General features: G+C 41.0%; 1 protein-coding gene across 3 annotated transcripts in view; it reads right to left on the bottom strand.

The window, feature by feature from the left end:
- LOC113918524 (myosin VIIA and Rab interacting protein) overlaps positions 1–26,404 on the bottom strand; it is a 417,240-nt gene that overhangs the window by 89,385 nt on the left and 301,451 nt on the right. For all 3 annotated transcript variants that reach the window (XM_027587034.2, XM_027587037.2, XM_027587036.2), the window contains exon 4: positions 1,088–1,224. In XM_027587034.2, the coding sequence (XP_027442835.1) occupies positions 1,088–1,224 (137 nt within the window). The remainder of the gene's footprint in view (positions 1–1,087; positions 1,225–26,404) is intronic.

The following is a 26,404-nucleotide window of genomic DNA, read 5'->3' as shown; positions in this document are numbered from 1 at the left end:
GTTGAAAAACTACTGTTAACAGGATTACTTCTAAGCTTGCTTTCTTTCTTTCTTTCGTTCTTTCTTTTTGCCTCCATTCCTGGAGAAAAAAGTTTTTAGAGAAATCAGCAAAGAGAAGATAAAAATAATCTGTGGAAACCTTCAGCACTTCTCTCTTAGCTTAGGCTTCCTGAATAGTTTGAAAGATAGAGTCTAACCACCACCACAAAAGGCCCTAATGATTCTCTGTGTTTAATGCTTCCATCCTGCTTCCCCCCTGTCTCAGTGGCTGGCATATTTTTAGATAAGACACAGCCAAAGACTTTATTGAGAATACAACAATGTAAAATAATGACAGTGAAAAAGCTCCAAATGAGACGGATGAGATCTTTTTTCCTTCCCTCTTTCTTGTGGATAAAAAGCATTTACCTGTGTCAGCAAAGAGACGGAAAAAAATCTGCCTTTAGACAGAAAAAAAAAAAAGCCAGCCTTTTTTTTAGAGGACAGGTTGTTCATATTCTGACAATGATTTCTTTCTACTGGCTAGTTTAATAGAACTAAAGAAGATAATTTCTCATTCTAATTACATTGGTTGTCTAAAGTGTGTGAAAACACCGAAGGCAGAATTCATCTTCCCGGCTTCTTGGGAGAGAAGCACATACTTTCCTGACTCTCCCATTACATCAAGTTCTGGGCCGGGTGTGAGTAGAGTTTGGGACTAGGAGGGAAAGGGGGTGGAGGGCACACCCTCTGAGGGCAGGCCTAGTCTACGTGGTCAAACAGAGGACTTTCCAATGTTTTGATCCTTAGGGGGAGATGATCAAGAATCTTTGATTTCTAGGGGTCTACAATTAAAATGTCCACAATATGCAGAAATACGTTGGTCTTCTTAATGCACCTGACAGCCCAGTTGGGGATGTTGGAACTGGATGACTCAACAGAATCTTTGGTATTTGTCTTCCTATTTCTGCTCCTAATTGGAGCCAGGTATTTAAGCTACTTTCTGTTTCCCAGTTGAGGGCGCCCAGTATCTGGAGCCTCCCAGCCAGGGCTTTTTCTATCCCCCCAGCCCCACAAAGACTCCCAGAGCAGCGGGCTGCCAACGTACCTAGAATATCGAAGCATGCCCCACTCTCCAGTCGGTGTTTCCTGTACAGGTTCTTCAAGACCTTGGCACTGCCAAAGCGTTTGAAGCGGCTCTTCACGTTACTGTAGAACCATTCCAGAGACTGGGTCCTCAGAAGCCTGAGGAAAACACATAGAGTTAGAAAACAAAATTAGAAATAAAAACTGGAATTATTAACTGGTGGATGGCAAAAGTTGCCACCATACTTTGTAACTCCTTCCATCAACATGTGGAGCTTCCTTCTCAGCTTCTTGAATCCGGGCTGGCATGTGACTTGCTTGGACCACAGAGACCGGTGGGCATGACGCCATGGGAATCTTGAATCTTGCAGCTCTTAGAAGTTCTGCACCTCATTACCACGTGATCAAGCCCAGGCTGGCTTGTGGGGTGCCGAGAGACACTTGGCTTAAGCACCCCTTTCACCTCAGCCAGTGACCAACCAACCCCACAAGAGGTGAGCGAGGGAAGAGGTGACAGGGATGAGGCGAGTGATAAGCAGCCAGGATGACAGCAGTGAGGACAAGGCCCAGGCCACCCGGACAAAGAGATATTCAGCAGGGATGTAGATTCAGAACATGACACTGACTCTGGTGCGGAGAACACAGGCCAGCCTGTGGCAGTGATAACGATTCAGAAAGTGGCAGGGAAGGGGGTGGTCAGCGGAGCCAGTCACAGTGCTGGTCCCATCCCCCGCGGCAGCGAGCACTCAGCCCAGGATGGGGGCAGTGACGCCACAGCTTCCAGTTCCAGCAACAGTGACCCAGTCCCAGGGCCTTCGGGGCTGGCGCAGGCACGATTACCATGCACAGAAACGCACTTTTCCAATGGTCTATTTGTGAGCCCTTTGCTCTGTTCCTCCCCTCCTCCAAACCTTCACTGTTATTAAAGACAGTCTCTCTTTCTTTTTTTTTTTTAAAGATTTTATTTATTTATTCGATAGAGAGAGTAAGAGAGTACAAGCAAGGAGTAGTAGTAGAGGGAGAGAGAGAAGCAGGCTTCCCGCTGAGCAGGGAGCCCGACGTGGGGCTTGATCCCAAGACCCCGAGATCATGACCTGAGCTGAAGGCAGACACTTAACCATCTGAGCCACCCAGGTGCCCCAAGACAGTCTTTCTTTCAACAAACAAACACATTGCCTGCCAATAACTGGGGATGTGCGAGTGGCCGGAAGACCAGCAGAAGCATGCACCTGAGTCCATCCAAAGAGCAAGCAGATGAGCGCTTGCCATTTGAAGCCACTAACGCATACACCTGCTTAATAGCAGGCTCTGTATTTGATACTCGTACTGCATTAACAACACCTCTTAAAACAACAACAAAAAAACACCTCTGATTCAGCTTGGGGACGTATAAAGCATGAGAGACACGGACTCTAGGACAAGATCCTCCAGCCACTTATTCATTCAGCTGGAAGCACTGAGGGAAAGCAATTTCTTGCTCAGTGCTGGGATGGTCAAGACAGAATACTGCCAGGATGCTTCTCTTTTTAGCTCGATTAGCTAAAATCCCATTTTAAGAATAGCTCTTGTTACTTTTATTGTGAATGTGATAATGCATTCTCATTTTAGAGAATTCAGAAAAGTAAAATGAACACAAAGGCCTCTCCCTCCCCAGATGCCAGTGACATGTGAGAAGAAAGCCAAAGGGAAAAGTCTACACAAATGAAGAATGGGGGTGAGAGCAGAACCAGAGATTTTGACATATTTCTGGAAAATTGGAAGTGGGTGATCGCATGGATCAGAGAGAATGCTGTCCTCTAGATAGGCACTGGAGCTGGGCCTCCCAGACTGAGAGAGAGGTCTAATTTGCAGCTGGGTGGTACCAAGAGCAGGACTGGTTGTGACACAGAATTCAGAAAGCTGATTTAATGGTTGCGTAGGCAATGGGGAGACCTCTTGGTCCCTATCCCAATTCCCAATCAATTGGACAACTGGCCCAAGGATGCTTTGTCCTTAGGTCAAAAAACAGAAAACAGTCCTCTAATAAAATTGAACAACCTACTTGGAGAAGACTGGGACTTGAATACAGGGGTTATACCTGCAGTGAAACCTTCCTTCTGCAGCCCTGGGGGAGCCCCCACTCACCTGCCCACCAGATCCTATTCATCGACCCTAGGGCCAGGCCTGCCAGGTGCCTACCTGGTCAATAAACTTGGAGTTGTCAGTCAGCACACTCACCCCCTTTCACAGGAGAGGTCTACTGGGAATACTAACCTACCCATGTGAGTCACTTTTATTAACCAGCCAAGTCCTTTGTTTAAAAAATAGATAACCAGGGATCACTAGATATTTGAAACAATCCAATGGCATGGGAAAGAAGGACCCAGATAAACTAAGAGCAAACTTTTAAAAAGGGAAATGAAGGTAATCTAGGGTAATAAAAATAACTTTAAAAATTCTAATAAATAACAGTGATTTGAAAAGACATTGCATCCCATCCACACAACACTAGGTGATGTGAAAAGTAAGTAATCAGAAGACAATGGTTTCTGGGACGCAGAACATATGATTGGTGAAAGAAATGTCATAGGAGGTCTAAAAGTTAAAATCAATATAAATTTTCCAGAATGCAGAGGAAGAAGTAAAAAAGATGGGACATGTCAGAGGAAGAGACATGAGGATGAATTCAGCAGGCTCAGCATCTAACAGGATTCCAGGAAGGGGGGAGAGGAAGGGAAAAAACCAAACATAACAGAAGAACATGGCCCCAAGCTAAGAAAGACAAAAGTCTTTAGGGTTAAAAGAGTCTACCAGCGGCAAAGCAGAATAAATTGATTACAACACAACGTACAGCAGACAAACCCACTTAGATACATCTTCATGAAGATTCAGACCCTCCAAGATGAGGCTTCCATGCAGAAAAAAAGGGTATTTTTGCAAATGAACAAAAACAATAATGACATTAAACATTTAAATCAGTAACGCCAAATGCTAGAAGACAGTGGAGCATGGGTTTTCTAAGCCCAGAGAGAAATGGCCTGACCTCAGAATTCTATGCTCAGCCAAACTATCATCAGACAAGGGTCAAATAAAGATACTTTCAGACATGTAAGGTCTCAGCAAGTTGATGTGCTTTCTGGGAAGAAAAATTGTTAAGGTATACTCTAGGGGAACTAAAAAACCAGCCAAGAAAGAGGAAAGCATGGGATTCTAGAAAGAGGGAGTTAGTCCAGGGATGCGAGGGACAGAAGTCTCAGGTGCCAACTGCACCTCGGGTCTGAAAGACACGGGGAGGGGGTACACAGAGGCCATTCAATGAGCACAGGATTAAGAAGCTAAAGGAATGAAGAGAGACAGTGAAGAAGGAGCCACACCCTTCTTTTGTCAATAAGAATAAGAAAAGATAATTAGAAGCCCCAGGAAAAACAAAAACACAACTAAAAAGCAGCTCTAGAAAGTGATGGTCCAAACAGGAAGCCAATTAAAAGCTGTTAAGATCTTGTCAAATAATGAAGCAGAGGAGAGGTGAATGGCCCATTCTTCTTTAGGTGGCCCAGGTTCATGGGCAAGGATTACATTTCCTTCTCTCTATGGACTTCACTGCAAGACTCTGGTCTATAGCAAATGATATATATTATGATATATATATATATTATGATATATATATATTATGATACATACATTATAATTTTATACATAAAATTAAAATGCCATTTACTTTCCACACCCTATTCACAGACAAAGCATGAAAGGTCCTCACTGTCAAGACATCTGCACTTTTTGCTGAGAGCAAAACCAAGTCACCAGCTAGCCTGGCAGAAGTCTGGATGCAGAGAAAGGAAGGAACCATAGAGAGAGTTCACAGATGCTAATTTCCTCATCTTACACGATGGAGTCCAGATAGGCTTCTAAACTATATGGACAACAGTAGTGCTTTAAATGTGTCATTTAAAGTGATAGAGGTCACCAGGTTTTAATAAAAGGTTTTAATAAAGCTTTGTGGGGAGGGGAAAGAGTTAGCAAGAAAATAGGCTATTTATGAAGGTCTAAAGTTGACAAATCAAGAAATGGTAAGATAAACATGTTAGAATTATAGTAGTAACCTGAAGAAATGTTTATAGGTGCTTGCTTGGGGCACTGGGATGCAGATGGGGGCATGATACTATGGTTTTTTTTTTAAGATTTATTTTATTTTATTTGAGAGAGAGAGAGAGAGAAAGGGCGCGCGCATGCACACATGAGTGGGGGGAGGGGTAGAAGGAGAATCAGATTCCCCGATGAGCGCGGAGCCTGATGCAGGGCTTGATCCCAGGACTCTGAGATTATGACATGAGCCGAAATCAAGAATTAGCTCTTAACTAACTGAGCCACCCAGGCACTCCAAATCTTTAAGTTGAATATAATTTTATATTGATTTTTTAAAACCAGGTATTATGCATTAATATAAAAGCACTAAAATAAAAACAAATAAGATTTAAAAAACCACCCAAAAGTTCTTGACATCTGAAGAATGTTTGTTATGGACTGAATGTTTCTGTTCCCACAAAAGTCATGTTGAAACTTAATCCCCAACGTGATATTATTTGGAGGTGGGGGCTTTGGGAGGTGAGGCATCATGAATGGGATAGTGTCCTTGTAAAAGAGACCCTAAAGCACTCCCTCACCCCTTCTACCATGGGAGGACACACTAAGAAGATGACCGTCTAGGAAGAAGGAAGCTGCTCCTCACCAGACACTGAGTCTGCTGGTACCCTGATCTCAGACTTCCCAACCTCCAGGATAGTGAGAAATAAGTTTCTGTAGTTCATATGCCACTCAGTCCGTGGTATTTTATTATAGCAGCCTGGAAGGACTAAGATGGTGCTCTTCCAGCTTTTTCTCAAGGGGATCCCTGAGGACCTAATCAGGGAGGAGCCCAGGAACTGGTGGTGTGTGTGTGTGTGTGTGTGTGTGTGTGTGTGTGTGTGTGTGTGTGCATGCGCACGTGTGTGCATGCATACATGCATACACACATGGGGAAGACAGTGTTGATCTAAAGCCTACTGGTGCAGAAGGAGCCCCAGGGCCAGCCTGCTCTGAGAGACCAAGTTTTTCACAAGGGAGGATGCTCTCCCTCTTCCGATAAAGCAGTTCAGCAGACAAAGGCTGTGGGGCAGTCAGGGCAGCCACCAAGAGTGGCCAGGAAGCAGAGATGGAGGCAGCGGAGGGGCATGCCTCCTAAAAGGTTCGTGACTTCACTGAAGAGGAGAAGTTGCAGATGCGCTTGTTCCTGAGCGCACGTGAGGGAACTTGTACTTCACTTGTACTTCAGTACAAGTAACACACACACAGTCTTTTGATACACATGAGATCACAAAGGCTTTGATCTTGCAGATGGCTTCACAGCTCAGTCTGTCACTTCATTCAAGTATCTGCACAAATGTCAGCCTCTTGTGAGGCCTTGCCTGACCACCTTTGCTAAGATACCATGAGCAGGGGTGCCTGGGGGGCTCAGTCAATAAATTGGCTGATTCTTGGTTTCAGCTCAGGTCATGATCTCAGAGTCCTGAGATGGGCTCTGTGCTCATTGAGGAGTCTGCTTGAGATTCTCTCTCACCCTCTTCCTCTGCTCCTCTCCCCCACCCCACCTGTGCACACACACACGTGCTCTCTCTCTCTCTAAAATAAAAAATCTTTAAAAAAATTTGAACACCATGACCACACCAACACGTCTTCTATCACTCTCATTTTCTCTCTCCATTTTCCTAGAGTACTTCTCTGTACCTGATGTGTAATTATGTATAATTGTATATAGTTATTTATAAGTTAATATATTGGTGTGTTAATTAATGATTTTTTTGGAATGGGTTGTAGCTATTTTATTTTTTATTTATTTTGTCCTCCAAATTTTTATTTAAATTATAGGTAGTTAACATACAGTGTAATATTGGTTTCAGGAGTACAATTCAGTGATTCATCACTTACATACAACACCCAGTGCTCATCACAAGAACTACCCACCTTAATACCAATCACCCATCTAGCCTATCCCCCACCCACCTCTCTCCATCATCCCTGTTTGTTCTCTATTATTAAGAGTCCTTATGGTTTGCCTCCCCTTCTCTCTTTTTTCCTCCTTCCCATATGTTCATCTGTTTTGTTTCCTAAATTACACATATGAGTGAAATCATGTGGTATTTGTTTTTCTGACTTATTTCACTTAGCACAATACACTCTAGCTCCATCCATGTCATCGCAAATGGCAAGATTTCATTCTTTTTGATGGCTGAATAATATTCCACTGTGTGTGTGTGTGTGTGTGTGTGTGTGTGTGTGTGTGTGTGTGTGTGTGTGTATACACACACACCACCACATCTTATTTAATCCACTCATCAGTTGATGGACACTTGGGCTCTCTCCATAGTTTGGCTATTGTTGATAAGGCTGCTATAAATATCAGGGTGCATGTACCCTTTCAAACCTGTATTTTTGTATCCTTTGAATAAATACCTAGTAGTGCAATTGCTGAGTCATCGGGTAGTTCTATTTTTAACTTTCTGAGGAACCTCCATACTGTTCTCCAGAGTGGCTGCCCTAGCTTGCATTCCCAATAGTGTAAGAGGGTTCCCCTTTCCCAGAATCCTTGCAACATCTGTGGTTTTCTGTGTTGTTATTTTTAGTCATTCCGACAGGTGAGGAGGTATCTCATCATGGTTTTGATTTGTATTTCCCTGATGATGAGTGATGTTGAGCATCTTTTCATGTGTCTGTTAGCCATCTGGATGTCTTCTTTGGAAAAGTGTCTGCTAATGTCTTCTGCCCATTTCTTAACTGGATTATTTGTTTTTTGTGTGTGTGTTCAGTTTGATAAGTTCTTTATAGATTTTGGATACTAATCTTTTATCAGATATGTCATCTGCAAATATCTTCTCCCATTCTGTGGGCTGCCTTTTAGTTTTGTTGATTATTTCCTTTGCTGTGCAGAGCTTTTTATCTTTTTTTTAAAATTTTATTTTATTATGTTATGTTAGTCACCATACAACATTCGTTTTTGATGTAGTGATCCACGATTCATTGTTATCTTGATGAAGTCCCAATAGTTCATTTTTGTTTCCCTTGTCTACAGCAATGTGTCTAGTAAGAAGTTGCTGTGGCCGAGGTCAAAGAGGTTGCTGCCTGTGTTCTCTTATAGGATTTTGATGGTTTCCTGTCTCACATGTAGGTTTTTCATTTATTTTGAATTTATTTTGGTGTATGGTGTAAGAAAGTGGTCCAGTTTCATTCTTCTGCATGTTGCTGTGCAGGTTTCCTGACATCGTTTATTGAAGAGACTGTCTTTTTTCTATTGGATATTCTTTCCTGCTTTGTCAAATATTAGTTGACCTTAGAGTTGGGGTCCATTTCTGGGTTCTCTATTCTGTTCCATTGATCTATGTGCCTATTTCTGTGCAAGTACCATATTGTCTTGATGACTACAGCATTGTAATATAGCTTGAAGTCTGGAATTGTGATGCCTCTAGCTTTGCTTTTTGTTTTCACGATTGCTTTGGTGATTTGGGGTCTTTTGTGGTTCCATACAAATTTTAGGATTGTTTGTTCTGAGAAAAATGTGTAGATTGCTTTGGGTAGTATACCCATTTTAACAACATCTGTTCTTCCAATCTATGATCATGAATGTTTTCCCATTTCTCATCAATTTTTTTCATAAGTGTTCTATAGTTTTCAGAGTACAGATCTTTTACCCTTTTAGTTAGGTTTATTCCTAGGTATCTTATTGTTTTTGGTGCAGTTGTAAATGGGATCAATTCCTTGATTTCTTTTTCTGCTTCTTCATTATTGGTATATAGAAATGCCACAGATTTCTGTATGTTGATTTTATATCCTGCAACTTTGCTGAGTTCCCCTATTAGTCTAGCAATTTTTTGGTGGAGTCTTTTGGATTTTCTTTATACAGTATCATGTCATCTGCAAAGAGTGAAAGTTCGACTTCTTCCTTGCTGATTTGGATGCCTTTTATTTCTTTTTGTTATCTGACTGCTGAGGCTAAAACTTCCAGTAGTATGTTAAACAGTAATGGTGATAGTGAACATCCCTGTCTTGTTCCTGACCATAGAGGAAAAGCTCTCAGTTTTTCCCCATTGAGAATGATATTAGCTATGGGTCTTCCATGTATGGCCTTTACGATGTTGAGGTATGGTCCATCTATGTCTACTTTCTTGAGGGTTTTTATAAAGAATGGATGCTGTTGACCTATGTGTCTCTTTTTGTGCCAGTACCATACTGTCTTGATGATTACAGTTTTGTGATAGAGCTTGAAGTCCGGAATTGTGATGCCGCCAGCTTTGCTTTTCTTTTTCAACAATCCTCTGGCTATTTGGAGTCTTTTCTGGTTCCATACAAATTTTAGGATTATTTGTTCCATTTCTTTGAAAAAAGTGGGTGGTATTTTGATAGGGATTGCATTGAATGTGTAGATTGCTCTAGGTAGCATTAACATCTTCACAATATTTGTTCTTCCAATCCATTAGCATGGAACGTTTTTCCATTTCTTTGTGTCTTCCTCAATTTCTTTTTCTTCTTTTTTTAATTGTTATGTTAATCACCATACATCATTAGTTCTTGATGTAGTATTCCATGATTCATTCTTTGTGCATAACACCCAGTGCTCCATGCAGAATGTGCCCTCTTTAATACCCATCACCAGGCTAACCCATCCCCCCACCCTCCTCCCCTCCAGAACTCTCAGTTTGTTTTTCAGAGTCCATCATCTCTCATGGTTTGTCCCCTCCTCTGACTTACTCCCTTTCATTCTTCCCCTCCTGCTATCTTTTTCTTTTTCTTTTTTCTTAACATATGTTGCATTATTTGTTTCAGAAGTACAGATCTGTTATTCAAGAGTCTTGCACAATTCAGAGCGCTCACCATAGCACATACCCTACCCAATGTCTATAATCCAGCCACCCCATCCCTCCCACCCCCATCACTCCAGCAACACTCAGTTTGTTTCCTGAGATTAAGAATTCCTCATATCAGTGAGGTCATATGATACATGTCTTTCTCTGATTGACTTATTTCACTCAGCATAACACCCTCCAGTTCCATCCACGTCGTTGCAAATGGCAAGATCTCATTCCTTTTGATGGCTGCATAATATTCCATTGCGTATATATACCACCTCTTCTTTATCCATTCATATGTCAATGGACATCTTGGCTCTTTCCACAGTTTGCTTATTGTGGACATTGCTGCTATAAACATCGGGGTGCACGTATCCCTTCAGATCCCTACATTTGTATCTTTGTGGTAAATACCCAGTAGTGCAATTGCTGGATTGTATGGTAGCTCTATCTTCAGCTGTTTGAGGAACATCCATACTGTTTACCAGAGTGGTTGCACCAGCTTGCATTCCCACCAACAGTGTAGGAGGGTTCCCCTTTCTCCACATCCCCACCAACATCTGTCGTTTCCGACTTGTTAATTTTACTGTTCTGACTGGTGTGAGGTGATATCTCATTGAGGTTTTGACTTGGATTTCCCTGATGCCAAGTGATGTGTAGCACTTTTTCATGTGTCTGTTGGCCATTTGGATGTCTTCTTTGGAAAAATGTCTGTTCATGTCTTCTGCCCATTTCTTGATTGGATCATTTGTTCTTTAGGTGTTGAGTTTGATAAGTTCTTTATAGATTTTGGATACTAGCCCCTTATCTAATATGTCATTTGCAAATATCTTCTCCCATTCTGTCGGTTGTCTTTTGGTTTTGTGGACTGTTTCTTTCGCTTTGCAAAGCTTTTTATCTTGATGAAATCCCAATAGTTCATTTTTGCCCTTGCTTCCCTTGCCTTTGGTGATGTTTCTAGGAAGAAGTTGCTGCGGCTGTCGAAGAGGTTGCTACCTGTGTTGTCCTTTAGGATTTGGATGGACTCCTGTCTCACATTTAGGTCTTTCAGCCATTTGGAGTCTATTTCTGTGTGTGGTGTAAGGACATGGTCCAGTTTCATTCTACTGCATGTGGCTGTCCAATTTCCCAACACCATTTGTTGCAGAGACTGTCTTTTTTCCATTGGACATTCTTTCCTGCTTTGTCGAAGATTAGTTGACCATTGAGTTGAGGGTCCATTTCTGGGCTCTCGATTCTGTTCCATTGATCTATGTGCCTGTTTTTGTGCCAGTACCATACTGTCTTGATGATGACAGCTTTGTAATAGAGCTGGAAGTCCGGAATTGTGATGCCGCCAGCTTTGCTTTTCTTTTTCAATATTCCTCTGGCTATTCGGGGTCTTTTCTGGTTCCATACAAATTTTAGGATTATTTGTTCCATTTTTTTTTGAAAAAAGTGGATGGTATTTTGATGGGGATTGCATTGAATGTGTAGATTGCTCTAGGTAGCATGGGCATCTTCACAATGTTTCTTCTTGCAATCCATGAACATGGAACGTTTTTGCATTTCTTTGTGTCTTCCTCAATTTCTTTCATGAGTATTTTATAGTTTTCTGAGTACAGATCCTTTGCCTCTTTGGTTAAATTTATTCCTAGGTATCTTATGGTTTTGGGTGTAATTGTAAATGGGATCGACTCCTTTATTTGTCTCTCTTCTGTCTTGTGGTTGGTGTATAGGAATGCCACTGATTTCTGTGCCTTGATTTTATATCCTGCTAATTGACTGAATTCCTGTCTGAGTTCTAGCACTTTTGGGGTGGAGTCTTTTGGGTTTTCCACATACAGTATCATATCATCTGCAAATAGTGAGAGTTTGACTTCCTCTTTGCCAATTTGGATGTCATTGATTTCTTTTTGTTGTCTGATTGCTGTGCTAGGATTTCTAATACTATGTTGAATAGTACTGGTGATAGTGGACATCCCTGCCACGTTCTTGACCTTAGGGGAAAAGCTCTCAGCTTTTCCCCATTGAGAATGATATTCGCTGTAGTTTTTTCATAGATGGCTTTATGATATTGAGGTATGTACCCTCTATCCCTATACTCTGAAGAGTTTTGATCAAGAAAGGATGCTGTACTTTGTCAAATACTCTTTCTGCATCTATTGAGAGGATCCTATGATTCTTGTTCTTTCTTTTGTTAATGTATTGTATCACGTTGATTGATTTGCGGATGTTGAACCAGGCTTGCAGCCCAGGGATAAATCCCACTTGGTCATGGTGAATAACCCTTTTAATGTACTGTTGGATCCTATTGGCTAGTATTTTGGTGAGAATTTTTGCATCCATGTTCATCAAGGATATTGGTCTGTAATTTTCCTTTTTGATGGGGTCTTTGTCTGGTTTTGGGATCAAGGTAATGGTGGCCTCATAAAGTGAGTTTGGAAGTTTTCCTTCCATTTCTATTTTTTGGAACAGTTTTAGGAGAATAGGTATTTATTCTTCTTGAAATGTCTGATAGAATTCCCCTGGGAAGCCATCTGGCCCTGGGCTTTTGTTTGTTGGGAGATTTTTGATGACTGCTTCAATTTCCTTAGTGGTTATAGGTCTGTTCAGGTTTTCTATTTCTTCCTGGTTCAATTTTGGTAGTTGATACATCTCTAGGAAAGCACCCATTTCTTCCAGGTTATCTAATTTGCTGGCATAGAGTTCCTCATAATATGTTCTTATAATTGTTTGTATTTCTTTGGTGTTGGTTGTGATCTCTCCTCTTTCATTCATGAGTTTGTTGATTTGGGTCCTTTCTCTTTTCTTTTTGATAAGTCTGGCCAGGGGTTTATCAATCTTGTTAAGTCTTTCAAAGAACCAGCTCCTAGTTTCGTTGATCTGTTCTACTGTTCTTTTGGTTTCTATTTCATTGATTTCTGCTCTGATCTTTATTATTTCTCTTCTCCTGCTGGGTTGAGGCTTTACTTGCTGTTCTTTCTCCAGCTCCTTTAGGTGTAGGGTTAGGCTGTGTATTTGAGACCTTTCTTGTTTCTTGAGAAAGGCTTGTATTGTTATATACTTTCCTCTCAGGACTGCCTTTGCTGTATCCCAAGGATTTTGAACAGTTGTGTTTTCATTTTCATTGGTTTCCATGAATTTTTTAAATTCTTCTTAATTTCCTGGTTGACCCATTCATTTTTTAGTAGGATGCTCTTTAGCCTCCATGTATTTGAGTTCTTTCCGACTTCCCTCTTGTGATTGAGTTCTAGTTTCAAAGCATTGTGGTCTGAAAATATGCAAGGAATGATCCCAAACTTTTGGTACCGGTTGAGACCCGATTTGTGACCTAGGATGTGATCAATTCTGGAGAATGTTCCATGGCCACTAGAGAAGAATGTGTATTCCGTTGCTTTGGGATGGAATGTTCTGAATATGTCTGTCAAGTCCATTTGGTCCAGTGTGTCATTTAAAGTCTTTATTTCCTTGTTGATCTTTTGCTTAGATGATCTGTCCATTTCAGTCAGGGGGTTGTGAAAGTCCCCCACTATTACTGTATTGTTGTCAATGTGTTTCTTTGCTTTTGTTATTAATTGCCTTATATAATTGGCTGCTCCCATGTTCGGGGCACAAATATTTACAATTGTTAGATCTTCTTGTTGGATAGACCCTTTACGTAGGATAGAGTGTCCTTCCTCATCTCTTATTACAGTCTTTGGTTTAAAATCTAATTTGTCTGATATAAGAATTGCCACCCCAGCTTTCTTTTGGTGTCCATTAGCATGGTAAATGGTTTTCCACCCCCTCACTTTCAATCTGGGGGTGTCTTTGGTTCTAAAATGAGTCTCTTGCAGACAGCATATTGAGGGGTCCTGTTTTTAATCCAATCTGATAGCCTGTGTCTTTTGATTGGCGCATTTAGCCCATTTCCATTCAGGATAACTATTGAAAGGTAGGAATTTAGTGCCATTGTATTGTCTGTAAGGCGACTGTTACTGTATATTGTCTGTGTTCCTTTCTGATCTATGCTGCTTTTAGGCTCTCTCTTTGCTTAGAGGACCGCTTTCAATATTTCTTGGAGGGTTGGTTTCGTGTTTGCAAATTCCTTTAGTTTTTGTTTGTCCTGGAAGCTTTTTATCTCTCCTTCTATTTTCAATGACAGCCTAGCTGGATATAGTATTCTTGGCTGCATATTTTTCTCGTTTAGTGCTCTGAAGATATCATGCCAGTCCTTTCAGGCCTGCCAGGTCTCTGTGGATAGGTCTGTTGCTAATCTAATGTTTCTACCATTATAGGTTACATATCTCTTCTCCGGAGCTGCTTTCAGGATTTTCTCTTTGTCTCTGAGACTCGTAAGTTTTACTATTAGATGTCGGGGTGTTGACCTATTTTTATTGATTTTGAGAGGGGTTCTCTGTGCCTCCTGGATTTTGATGCCTGTTTCCTTCCCCACATTAGGGAAGTTCTCTGCTATTATTTGCTCCAATATACCTTCTGCCCCTCTCTCTCTTTCTTCTTCTTCTGGGATCCCAATTATTCTAATGTTGTTTCGTCTTATCGTATCGCTTATCTCTCGAATTCTGCCCTCGTGATCCTGTAGTTGTTTCTCTCTCTTTTTCTCAGCTTCTTTATTTTCCATCATTTGGTCTTCTATATCGCTGATTCTGTCTTCTGCCTCATTTATCCTAGCAGTTAGTGCCCCCATTTTTGATTGCACCTCATTAATAGCCTTTTTGATTTTGACTTGGTTAGATTTTAGTTCTTTTGTTTCTCCAGAAAGGGTTTCTCTAATAACTTCCACGCTTTTTTCAAGCCCAGCTATATCTTTAAAGTCATGATTCTGAACTCTAGGTCCGACATCGTACTAATGTCCATATTGAGTAGGTCCCTGGCTGACGGCACTGTCTTTTTCTTTTTGCTGAGGTGATTTTTTTCATCTTGTCATTTTGTCCAGAGGAGAATAGAGAATGAGAGAACAAAATGCTAACATTAACAATGTCCCCAGCAAATATACTGTAAACAAATCAGAAAAAACCTGAAACCGGGGGAAAAGAAGGGGAAAGAAAGAAAAAAGAAAGAGAAAAGAAAGAAAAAAAAGAGAAAAAGATAAAAACAAAAACAGAACAATACAAAAAAAAAAAACAGACTATGATCAAATATGATCAGGCTAGTGCATAGATCAGTGCCACACACTAGATTTTGGGTGTATTTTGGTCTGTTAGAAAAAAATGCCTCCTAAAATTTTAAAGGAAGAAAGACTTATATATGTACAAAATAAGGGTTGATACAATGAAGGGATGGAAGATGAGTGTAAAGATGAAAATTATAAAAGATTCTATAAAAGGGATTGATGAGATAAGAAGTTGTCTGAAAAAAGAAAGAAGATTTAAAAAAAAGAAAAAGAAAAACAAAAGAAAAAAAAAGGTAGAGAATGTGATCAGGCAGGAGACTAGAACAAAGCCATACACTAGTGATTTAGGGTATATTTTGATCTGTTAGAAGAAAGTGTATCTCAAAATTTTAAAGAGAGAACAACTTATATATATATGCCAAAAATAAGGGTAACTACTATGAAGTGATAAAATATGACTCTAAAAATGAAAAATAAAAAATGTTTTTTTAAAAAAGGGATTGATAAGATGTTGGTTGAAAAAGGGAAAAAGAAAAATTTAAAAAAAAACAGTTAAAAAAATTAACTTTGAAAAACTAATGAATCATTGTAAAAAAAGCCTGAATTCTATGTGCAGTATTCCCCTAGCACTGGAGTTCTCCCGTTCTCATTGATCGGTAAACTTGGTCTTGGCTTGCTGGCTGTTCCTGCTGATCTTCTCGGGGAGGGGCCTGTTGCTGTGGTTCCCCAATGTCTTTGCCGGAGGCGGAAGTGCCCCACACTTGTGAGTCTGGGCTAAGCAAGCTGCTAGGGTTTGCTCTCAGGAGCTTTTGTTTCCTGCAATCTCTCGGTACAGCTTTGGAGGATGAGAGTAAAAATGGTGGCCTCCCAATCTCTGCCCGGAGGAGCCGAGAACTGGGGGCCCCGCTCCTCAGTGCGCCCCCAGAGAAAAGAGGTCAATCACTCCCATCTCCCCGGTCTCTGGCCGCACTCCGTGCTCACCGGGCCTGTGACCGAGCGTTTCCATCTCTGGCACCCAAACCCGTGTGGAGTCTCCAAACCCAGCAGATCCCTGCGGTGCGCTCCCACGCTACTCCTCCCGGGGGAGGAAGGGGAGTCTCCCCGGATCTGCCGCTTGTTGGGTCCCTGCTGGAGGAGCAGTGGCCGGACTGAGCCGCGGATTACAGTTTATGGCCACCCCGAGCTGAGAGCCCACGCCTCAGCTCCGTCTCTGCAGCCGGCTTCCCCGCTCCGATACCTGGGAGCTCTGCTGCACTCAGGCACCCCCGGTCTCTCTGTGACCCCGAGGGTCCTGAGACCACACTGTCCCGGAGGGTTCCACCCCCCCCGCTTAGCCACTGGAGTGAGGTCCCTCAGCGGAGCTGACTTCTAAAAGTTCCGATTTTGTGCTCTGCGGCTCTATCACTTGCCAGAAGCTGCCGATGGAGGCCCCCTCCCCCACCGTCTATCCTCCCTAATATCGCCTCGGATTCACTTCTCCACACGTCCTACCTTCCAGGAAGTGGTCGCTTTTCTGTTCAGAGAGTTGTTGCTATTCTCTTCTTCGGTCTCCTGTTGAGATCGTAGGTGTTCAGAATGGTTTGATCCTTATTCGGCTGAATTCCTGAGACAGATGAAATCCAGGTCTCCTACTCCTCCGCCATCTTGCTCTGCCCCCCCTTCCTCAATTTCTTTCATGAATATTTTATAGCTTTCTGAATACAGATTCTTTGCCTCTTTGCTTAGATTTATTCCTAGGTATCTTATGGTTTTGGGTGCGATTGTAAATGGGATAGAATCCTTGATTTCTCTTTCCTCTGTCTTGTTGTTCGTGTATAGGAATGCCACTGATTTCTGTGCATTGATTTTATATCCTGTCACTTTACTGAATTCCTGTATGAATTCTAGCAGTTTTGCAGTGGAGTCTTTTGGGTTTTCCACATACAGTATCATATCATCTGCAAACAGTGAGAGTTTGACTTCTTCTTTGCCGATTATTTCTTTTTGTTCTCTGACTGCTGTGGCTAGGACTTCTAATACTATATTGAATAGAAGTGGTGATAGTGGACATCCCTGCCCTCTTCCTGACCTTAGGGGGAAAGCTCTCAGTTTTTCCACATTGAGAATGATATTCGTTGTAGGTTTTTCAGAGATGGCTTTTATGATATTGATGTATGTACTCTCTATTCCTATACTCTGAAGAGTTTTGATCAAGAAAGGATGCTGTACTTTGTCAAATGTTTTTTCTGCATCTATTGAGAGGATCTTATGGTTCTTGTTCTTTCTTTTATTAATGTATGGTATCACGTTGATTGATTTGTGGATGTTGAACCAACCTTGCAGCCCAGGGATAAATCCCACTTGGTTGTAGTGAACAATCCTTTTAATGTTCTGTTGGATCCTATTGGCTAGTATTTTGGTGAGAATTTTTGCATCCATGTTCATCAAGGATATTGGTCTGTAATTCTCCTTTTTGATGGGGTCTTTGTCTGGTTTTGGGATCAAGGTAATGCTAGCCTCATAAAATGAGTTTGGAAGTTTTCCCTCCATTTCTATTTTTTGGAACAGTTTCAGGAGAATAGGTATTAATTCTTCTTGAAATGTTTGGTAGAATTCCCCTGGGAAGCCATCTGACCCTGGGCTTTTGTTTGTTGGGAGATTTTTGATGACTGCTTCAATTTCTTTAGTGGTTATAGGTCTGTTCAGGTTTTCTATTTCTTCCTGGTTCAGTTTTCTTTTTTTTTTTTTTTTAATTTTTTATTGTTATGTTAATCACCATATATTACATCATTTGTTTTTGGTGCAGTGTTCCATGATTCATTGTTTGTTCATAACACCCAGTGCTCCATGCAGAACGTGCCCTCCTCAATACCCATCACCAGGCTAACCCATCCCCCTACCCCCCTCCCCTCTAGAACCCTCAGTTTGTTTTTCAGAGTCCATCATCTCTCATGGTTCGTCTCCCCCTCTGACATACTCCCCTTTTCTTCCTCTCCTGTTATCTTCTTCTTTTTCTTTTTTCTTAAAATATGTTGCATTATTTGTTTCAGAAGTACAGATCTGTGATTCAACAGTCTTGCACAATTCACAGCGCTCACCGTAGCACATACCCTCCCCAATATCTATCATCCAGCCACCCCATCCCTCCCACCCCCAACCACTCCAGTAACACTCAGTTTCTTTCCTGAGATTAAGAATTCCTCATATCAGTGAGGTCATGTGATACATGTCTTTCTCTGATTGACTTATTTCACTCAGCATAACACCCTCCAGTTCCATCCACGTCGTTGCAAATGGCAAGATCTCATTCCTTTTGATGGCTGCATAATATTCCATTGTGTATATATACCACATCTTCTTTATCCATTCATCTGTCGATGGGCATCTTGGCTCTTTCCACAGTTTGGCTATGGTGGACATTGCTGCTATAAACATTGGGGTACACGTACCCCTTCGGGTCCCTACATTTGTATCTTTGTGGTAAATACCCAGTAGTGCAATTGCTGGATCGAACGGTAGCTCTAATTTCAACTGTTTGAGGAACCTCCATACTGTTTTCCAGAGGGGTTGCACCAGCTTGCATTCCCACCAACAGTGTAGGAGGGTTCCCCTTTCTCCACATCCCCGCCAACATCTGTCGTTCCCTGACTTGTTAATTTTAGCCATTCTGACGGGTGTGAGGTGGTATCTCATTGAGGTTTTGATTTGGATTTCCCTGATGCCAAGCGATGTTGAGCACTTTTTCATGTGCCTGTTGGCCATTTGGATGTCTTCTTTGGAGAAATGTCTGTTCATGTCTTCTGCCCATTTCTTGATTGGATTATTTGTTCTTTGAGTGTTGAGTTTGATAAGTTCTTTATAGATTTTGGATACTAGCCCTTTATCTGATACGTCATTTGCAAATATTTTCTCCCATTCTGTCGGTTGTCTTTTGGTTTTGTGGACTGTTTCTTTTGCTGTGCAGAAGCTTTTTATCTTGATGAAATCCCAATAGTTCATTTTTGCCTTGGCTTCCCGTGCCTTTGGCGATGTTTCTAGGAAGAAGTTGCTGCGGCTAAGGTCGAAAAGGTTGCTACCTGTGTTCTCCTTTAGGATTTGGATGGACTCCTGTCTCACGTTTAAGTCTTTCAACCATTTGGAGTCTATTTTTGTGTGTGGTGTAAGGAAATGGTCCAGTTTCATTCTTCTGCATGTGGCTGTCCAATTTTCCCAACACCATTTGTTGAAGAGACTGTCTTTTTGCCATTGGACATTCTTTCCTGCTTTGTCAAAAATAAGTTGACCATAGAGTTGAGGGTCCATTTCTGGGCTCTCAATTCTGTTCCATTGATCTATGTGTCTGTTTTTGTGCCAGTACCATACTGTCTTGATGATGACAGCTTTGTAATAGAGCTGGAAGTCCGGAATTGTGATGCCACCAGCTTTGCTTTTCTTTTTCAGTATTCCTCTGGCTATTCTGGGTCTCTTCTGGTTCCATACAAATTTTAGGATTATTTGTTCCATTTCTTTGAAAAAAGTGGATGGTATTTTGATGGGGATTGCATTGAATGTGTAGATTGCTCTAGGTAGCATTGACATCTTCACAATGTTGATTCTCCCAATCCATGAGCATGGAACGTTTTTCCATTTCTTTGTGTCTTCTTCAATTTCTTTCCTGAGTATTTTATAGTTTTCTGAGTACAGATCCTTTGCCTCTTTGGTTAGATTTATTCCTAGGTATCTAATGGTTTTGGGTGCAATTGTAAATGGGATAGACTCCTTGATTTGTCTCTCTTCTGTCTTGTTGTTGGTGTATAGGAATGCCACTGATTTCTGTGCATTGATTTTATATCCTGCTACTTTACTGAATTCCTCTATGAGTTCTAGCAGTTTTGGGGTGGAGTCTTTTGGGTTTTCCACATACAGTATCATATCATCTGCAAAGAGTGAGAGTTTGACTTCCTCTTTGCCGATTTGGATGCCTTTGATTTCTTTTTGTTGTCTGATTGCTGTGGCTAGGACTTCTAATACTATGTTGAATAGCAGTGGTGAGAGTGGACATCCCTGCCGCGTTCCTGACCTTAGGGGAAAAGCTCTCAGCCTTTCCCCATTGAGAATGATATTCGCTGTAGGTTTTTCGTAGATGGCTTTTATGATATTGAGGTATGTACCCTCTATCCCTATACTCTGAAGAGTTTTGATCAAGAAAGGATGTTGTACTTTGTCAAATGCTTTTTCTGCATCTATTGAGAGGATCATATGATTCTTGTTCTTTCTTTTGTTAATGTATTGTATCACGTTGATTGATTTGCGGATGTTGAACCAGCCTTGCAGCCCAGGAATAAATCCCACTTGGTCGTGGTGAATAATCCTTTTAATGTACTGTTGGATCCTATTGGCTAGTATTTTGGTGAGAATTTTTGCATCCATGTTCATCAAGGATATTGGTCTGTAATTCTCTTTTTTGATGGGGTCTTTGTCTGGTTTTGGGATCAAGGTAATGCTGGCCTCATAAAATGAGTTTGGAAGTTTCCCTTCCATTTCTATTTTTTGGAACAGTTTCAGGAGAATAGGTATTAATTCTTCTTGAAATGTTTGGTAGAATTCCCCTGGGAAGCCATCTGACCCTGGGCTTTTGTTTGTTGGGAGATTTTTGATGACTGCTTCAATTTCTTTAGTGGTTATAGGTCTGTTCAGGTTTTCTATTTCTTCCTGGTTCAGTTTTCGTAGTTGATACATCTCTAGGAATGCATCCACTTCTTCCAGATTAGAAATGGACCCTCAACTTTATGGTCAACATAATCTTCAACAAAGCAGGTAAAGAATGTCCAGTGGAAAAAAGACAGTCTCTTCAACAAATGGTGTTGGGAAAATTGGACAGCCACATGCAGAAGAATGAAACGGGACCATTTCCTTACACCACACACAAAAATAGACTCCAAATAGTTGAAAGACCTAAATGTGAGACAGGAGTCCATCAAAATCTTAAAGGAGAACAGAGGCAGCAACCTCTTCGACCTCAGCCGCAGCAACTTCTTCCTAGAAACATTGCGAAAGGCAAGGGAAGCAAGGGCAAAAATGAACTATTGGGATTTCATCAAGATAAAAAGCTTTGCAAAGCGAAAGAAACAGTCCACAAAACCAAAAGACAACCGACAGAATGGGAGAAGATATTTGCAAATGACATATCAGATAAAGGGCTAGTATCCAAAATCTATAAAGAACTTATCAAACTCAACACCCAAAGAACAAATAATCCAATCAAGAAATGGGCAGAAGACATGAACAGACATTTTTCCAAAGAAGACATCCAAATGGCCAACAGACACATGAAAAAGTGCTACACATCACTTGGCATCAGGGAAATCCAAATCAAAACCTCAATGAGATATCACCTCACACCAGTCAGAACGGTAAAATTAACAAGTCGGAAACGACAGATGTTGGTGGGGATGTGGAAAAAGGGGAACCCTCCTACACTGTTGGTGGGAATGCAAGCTGGTGCAACCACTCTGGTAAACAGTATGGATGTTCCTCAAACAGCTGAACATAGAGCTACCATACGATCCAGCAATTGCACTACTGGGTATTTAACACAAAGATACAAATGTAGGGATCCGAAGGGGTACATGCACCCCAATGTTTATAGCAGCAATGTCCACAATAGCCAAACTGTGGAAAGAGCCAAGATGTCCATTGACAGATGAATGGATAAAGAAGTGGTATATATATATATATATATATATATATATATATATATATATATATACACAATGGAATATTATGCAGCCATCAAAAGGAATGAGATCTTGCCATTTGCAATGACGTGGATGGAACTGGAGGGTGTTATGCTGAGCGAAATAAGTCAATCAGAGAAAGACATGTATCATATGACCTCAGTGATATGAGGAATTCGTAATCTCAGGAAACAAACTGAGGGTTGCTGGAGTGTTGGTGGGTGGGAGGGAGGGGGTGGCTGGGTGATAGACATTGGGGAAGATATGTGCTATGGTCAGCGCTGTGAATTGTGTAAGACTGATGAATCACAGACCTGTACCTCTGAAACAAATAATACATTATATGTTAAAAAAGAAAAAAAGAAGATAGCAGGAGGGGAAGAATGATGGGGGGAAATCGGAGGGGGAGACGATCCATGAGCGACGATGGACTCTGAAAAAGAAACTGAGGGTTCTAAAGGGGAGGGGGTGGGGGGATGGGTTAGCCTGGTAATGGGTATTAAGGAGGGCACGTTCTGCATGGAGCACTGGGTGTTATTCGCAAACAATGAATCATGGAACACTACATCAAAAACTAATGATGTAATGTATGGTGATTAACATAACATAATAATAATAAAAAAGAATGGATGCTGTATTTTGTTGAATGCTTTTTCTGCATCTACCGAGAAGATCATGTGTTTCTTATTCTTTCTCTTAATTAATGTGGTGTACCATGTTGATTGATTTGAAAATACTGAACCACCCCTGCAGCTGAGAAATAAATCCCACTTGATTGTGGTGAATAATTTTTTTAATGTACCATTGGATTCGGTTTGCTAGTATGTTGTTGAGAATTTCTGCAACCATGTTCATCAGGGATATTGGCTTGTAATTCTCCTTTTTAGTGGGGTGTTTGTCTGGTTTAGGAATCAAGGTTTTGCTGCCTAGTACAAGGAGTTTGGATGGTTTCCTTCCATTTCTGTTTTTTGGAACAGTTTGAGAAGAATAGGTATTAATTGTTCTTTAAATGTTTGGTGGAATTCCCCTGGGAAGCCACCTGGTCCTGGACTTTTGTTTGTTGAGAGATTTTAATTTCTTTGTTGGTTATGAGTCTGTTCTAATTTTCTATTTCTTCCTGCTTCAGTTTTGGTAGTTTGTATGTTTCTAGGAATTTTTCTATTTCTTCCAGATTGCCCAGTTTGTTGGTATGTAATTTTTCATAATATTCTCATACGATTATTTGTACTTCTATGGTGTTGGTTATGATCTCTCCTCTTCCATTCGTGATTTTGTTTATTTGGGACCTTTCTCTTTTCTTTTTGGTAAGTCTGGCTAGGGGTTGATCAATTTTATTAATTCTTTCAAAGAACAAGCTCTTAGTCTCAGTGATCTGTTCTACTGGGTTTTTGTTTGTTTGTTTGTTTCTATATTGTTATTTCTGCTTTAATCTTTATTACTTTCCTTCTTCTGCTGGATTTAGGCTTTATTTCTGTTCCTTTTCTAGCTCCTTTAGGTGTAAGGTTAGATTGCATATTTGAGACTTTTCTTGCTTCTTGAGGTAGGCCTGTATTGCAATATACTTCCCTCTTAGGACTGCCTTTGCTGCATCCCAAAGATATTGGACTGTCGTGTTTTCATTTTCATTTGCTTCCACGTACTTTTTAAATTTCTTCTTTAATTTCCTGGTTAACGCATTCATTCTTTAGTAGGATGTCCTTTAACTTCCATGTATTTGTGGTCTTTCCAAATTTTTTCTTGTGGTTGACTTCACGTTTCATAGCATTGTGTTCTGAAAATATGCATGGCTTGACCTCAATCTTTTTGTACTTGGTTGAAGCCTGAATCTGTGACCCAGTATGTGATCTATTCTGAAGACTGTTCTATGTGCACTTGAAAAGAATGTATATTCTACTGCTTTAGGATGAAATGTTCTGAATATATCTGTTAACTCTGTCTGGTCCAGTGTGTCATTCAAAGCCATTGTTTCCTTGTTGATTTTCTGCTTAGATGATTTGTCCATTGCTATAAGTGGGGTGTCAAAGTTCCCTACTATTATTGTATTATTATCAAAGTTTCTTTATTTTCGTTATTGATTTATATTTTTGGGTGTTCCCAAGTTGGGGGCATAAATATTTACAATTGTTAGATCTTCTTGATGGATAGACCTTTTTTATTTTTTTTAAAGATTTTTTTTATTTACTTGAGAGAGAGAGAAAGAGACAACATGCATGAGCAGGGGGAGGGGCAAAGGGAGAGGGAGAAGTAGACTCCCCACTGAGCAGGGAGCCCTACGTGGGGCTCAATCCCAGGACCCTGGGATCATGACCTAAGCCAAAGGCAGATGCTTAACCAACCCAGGCACCCTGGTGCCCAAAGTTAAATTGTTAATTATCTATTTCTCCTTTCCAATAGAACATAATTAACTCATGGAAAACAGGGTTTTTTTTTTTTTCAGATACTCCTGTATCTAAGTGCCTAAAACCACTGTGGTGCACACAGTAGACACTCAATAAAATCTGGTGAGTGTTGGATTTACACTGTTTTAAACCTATTTTTTTCAGTTACTATTCCTGATTGAATTTGATGTCCTTGAATAGTCTTTCCCCACAGCATCTTTAGCAGCCCCAGGGTTCTCCACAGTATAGATGCAGCCTCCTTTATGTAACTGATCTCTTATCTTTGGATATTGAATTTTTTCCATTTCATTTTCCATTAAAAACAATTCTATGATGCATATGTTGGCAGCTGAATGGTTTCACATAACCACAATAAATAATGGATTCTAGAAGCAGAATCACTAGGCTCAAAGATGTCAATCTTTCAGAAAGCTTATACCAGGAAGCTTGCTCCTCACCTGGGTGTGAGATTCTAAAATCCTCAAGGTGGCCTCACATTGAAAAAAAGCCCCAAAGGAGTGGCTGCTCCATGGCAAAGCCCACTTGTAGTCCCTAAGTGCAGCACAGGAAGGAAGGCAAAGGGACAGAAGGCAAGCATCAACTCCTCTACTCAGGTTTGATCCACACGATGGCATTTAGAGGCTTATCGCCTTCACTGAGGGAGAAAAACAGCTATACAACATGTACCGAATGTATCATCCCTTTTATGTAAAACTGCATTATATCACCGTATCACTGTTATTAATACAAATGGACACAATTATGTGAGTGCTTGCTCTTAGGCACTCTGCCAAAATCTTTCCTCAAATCATTTTATTTAATTCATAGAGCATAGCACAGTGAGTAAGACCATGCATCTGGGACAGATGGAGACTGGCCCAGGCATTTGCTACCTGTGTGGTCTTGAGCAAATTTCTGTCTCTAAGCCCTAGTTTCTTCATCCATAAGATGGGGATGACAGTAACCACCTCCTAAGTCTGTTTGAGGATTAAATGATATAACTAACACAAGCAGTAAGTTGCCTGGTGCAATGTAAGGGCTCAATGATTTCTTATAACAATTCCATAAGAGTGAGCCTCATTTGGATAGATGATAAGTCGAGATGTAGTGGGATTGACTGTCTTGCCCAAAGGGGCAACGTGCCTGAGCAGGGATTCGAAATGGGAGCTCAACCATGCTCATGTGTGAGTCACAGGCTCAATGGGAAGAGAGGCTGGCTCTCTTCAGTGTATTCTCCTGTAGCAATTTAATTTACTACAAAGAGTATCTGTCATTTTTTTAGTATCTGTCATTTTTATCAAAAACCCATAAAGCTATTTTCAGAATATAAAATAATATAGCAGGTAAAAAAATACAGAAGACCTTGTCCTTGGAAATCATAACATCTGGGCATATGATTTATTTGATTGCTTTAAAAGCTCAGAAGAAATGCAACTCTAGAAGAGAAATGTTCTCCAGGCTGCATTCCCTGCACGCTGCCCTGCTCTCTGAGCCACTGACCACGAGGAAGGGCATGCAGGTGGCTCAGCTCTGCAGCTGAGGGTCCACAATGGTACTGGTGCAGTATAGTCATGACTGTGCCCTTCATTCTTTTGACAAGAGGACATTTCCTTTTGGGACACTCATCTTTCCTTCCCAATAGTGTGTACTTGTTCTGGAAAAGCTGGCTCCACTCCCCTGTCAGCATGTGAGTGATCACATGACACAGACCTGCCAATCAACGTCAAGATGGAGGTTTTTACTGTTGGTCTTGGAAGGATGTGCTTCCCTTCTGCTGGGCTGACTCCGTGGCAGAATGAAAGTCTGGAGCTGCTGGGGCCATCCTGCCATCACTTGGGGGATATCTGTGGTATTCAGGACAAAAGCAGATCTGACACTGGAAAGGGACAGGATCCTGCTGCTATACTTTGAACACTTGGATCTACTCAAGCCCAACGTCAACCCCTGGACTTGTCCATTCCATGAACCAATAAATTCCCTCTTTTAAACCTTTTTAAATTGGGTCTCTATTGTTTGCAACCAAGAGTCCTCATACTTCAAGTATATAATAGGATGAGCTCTCTACCCCCTGGTTATACCAAAACTCTTGGCATTCAGAAGCACTTTAATGACCTCTACAATGGAAAGCCTCAGCTTGCTCAAGTTATGGAGTAGAACCAGAGCACTGCCCTGAGCTGCTGGGAGGTGGGAGGCTGGACTGAATCCTTGGAGAATGACTGGCAAAGCCATAGCCTGATTTGGAGAGCAGACAGGTTTTCCTTTAAAAAGTGATGTGTTTTAGACTATGTTTTGACTTAGAATTAATGTGGAGAGCTT

The sequence above is a fragment of the Zalophus californianus genome, chromosome 1 (genome assembly GCF_009762305.2).
Source record: "Zalophus californianus isolate mZalCal1 chromosome 1, mZalCal1.pri.v2, whole genome shotgun sequence".
Classification (NCBI taxonomy): Eukaryota; Metazoa; Chordata; class Mammalia; order Carnivora; family Otariidae; genus Zalophus; species Zalophus californianus.
Note: the sequence above shows the minus strand (reverse complement) of the source record. Positions and strands in the feature narration are given on the sequence as shown.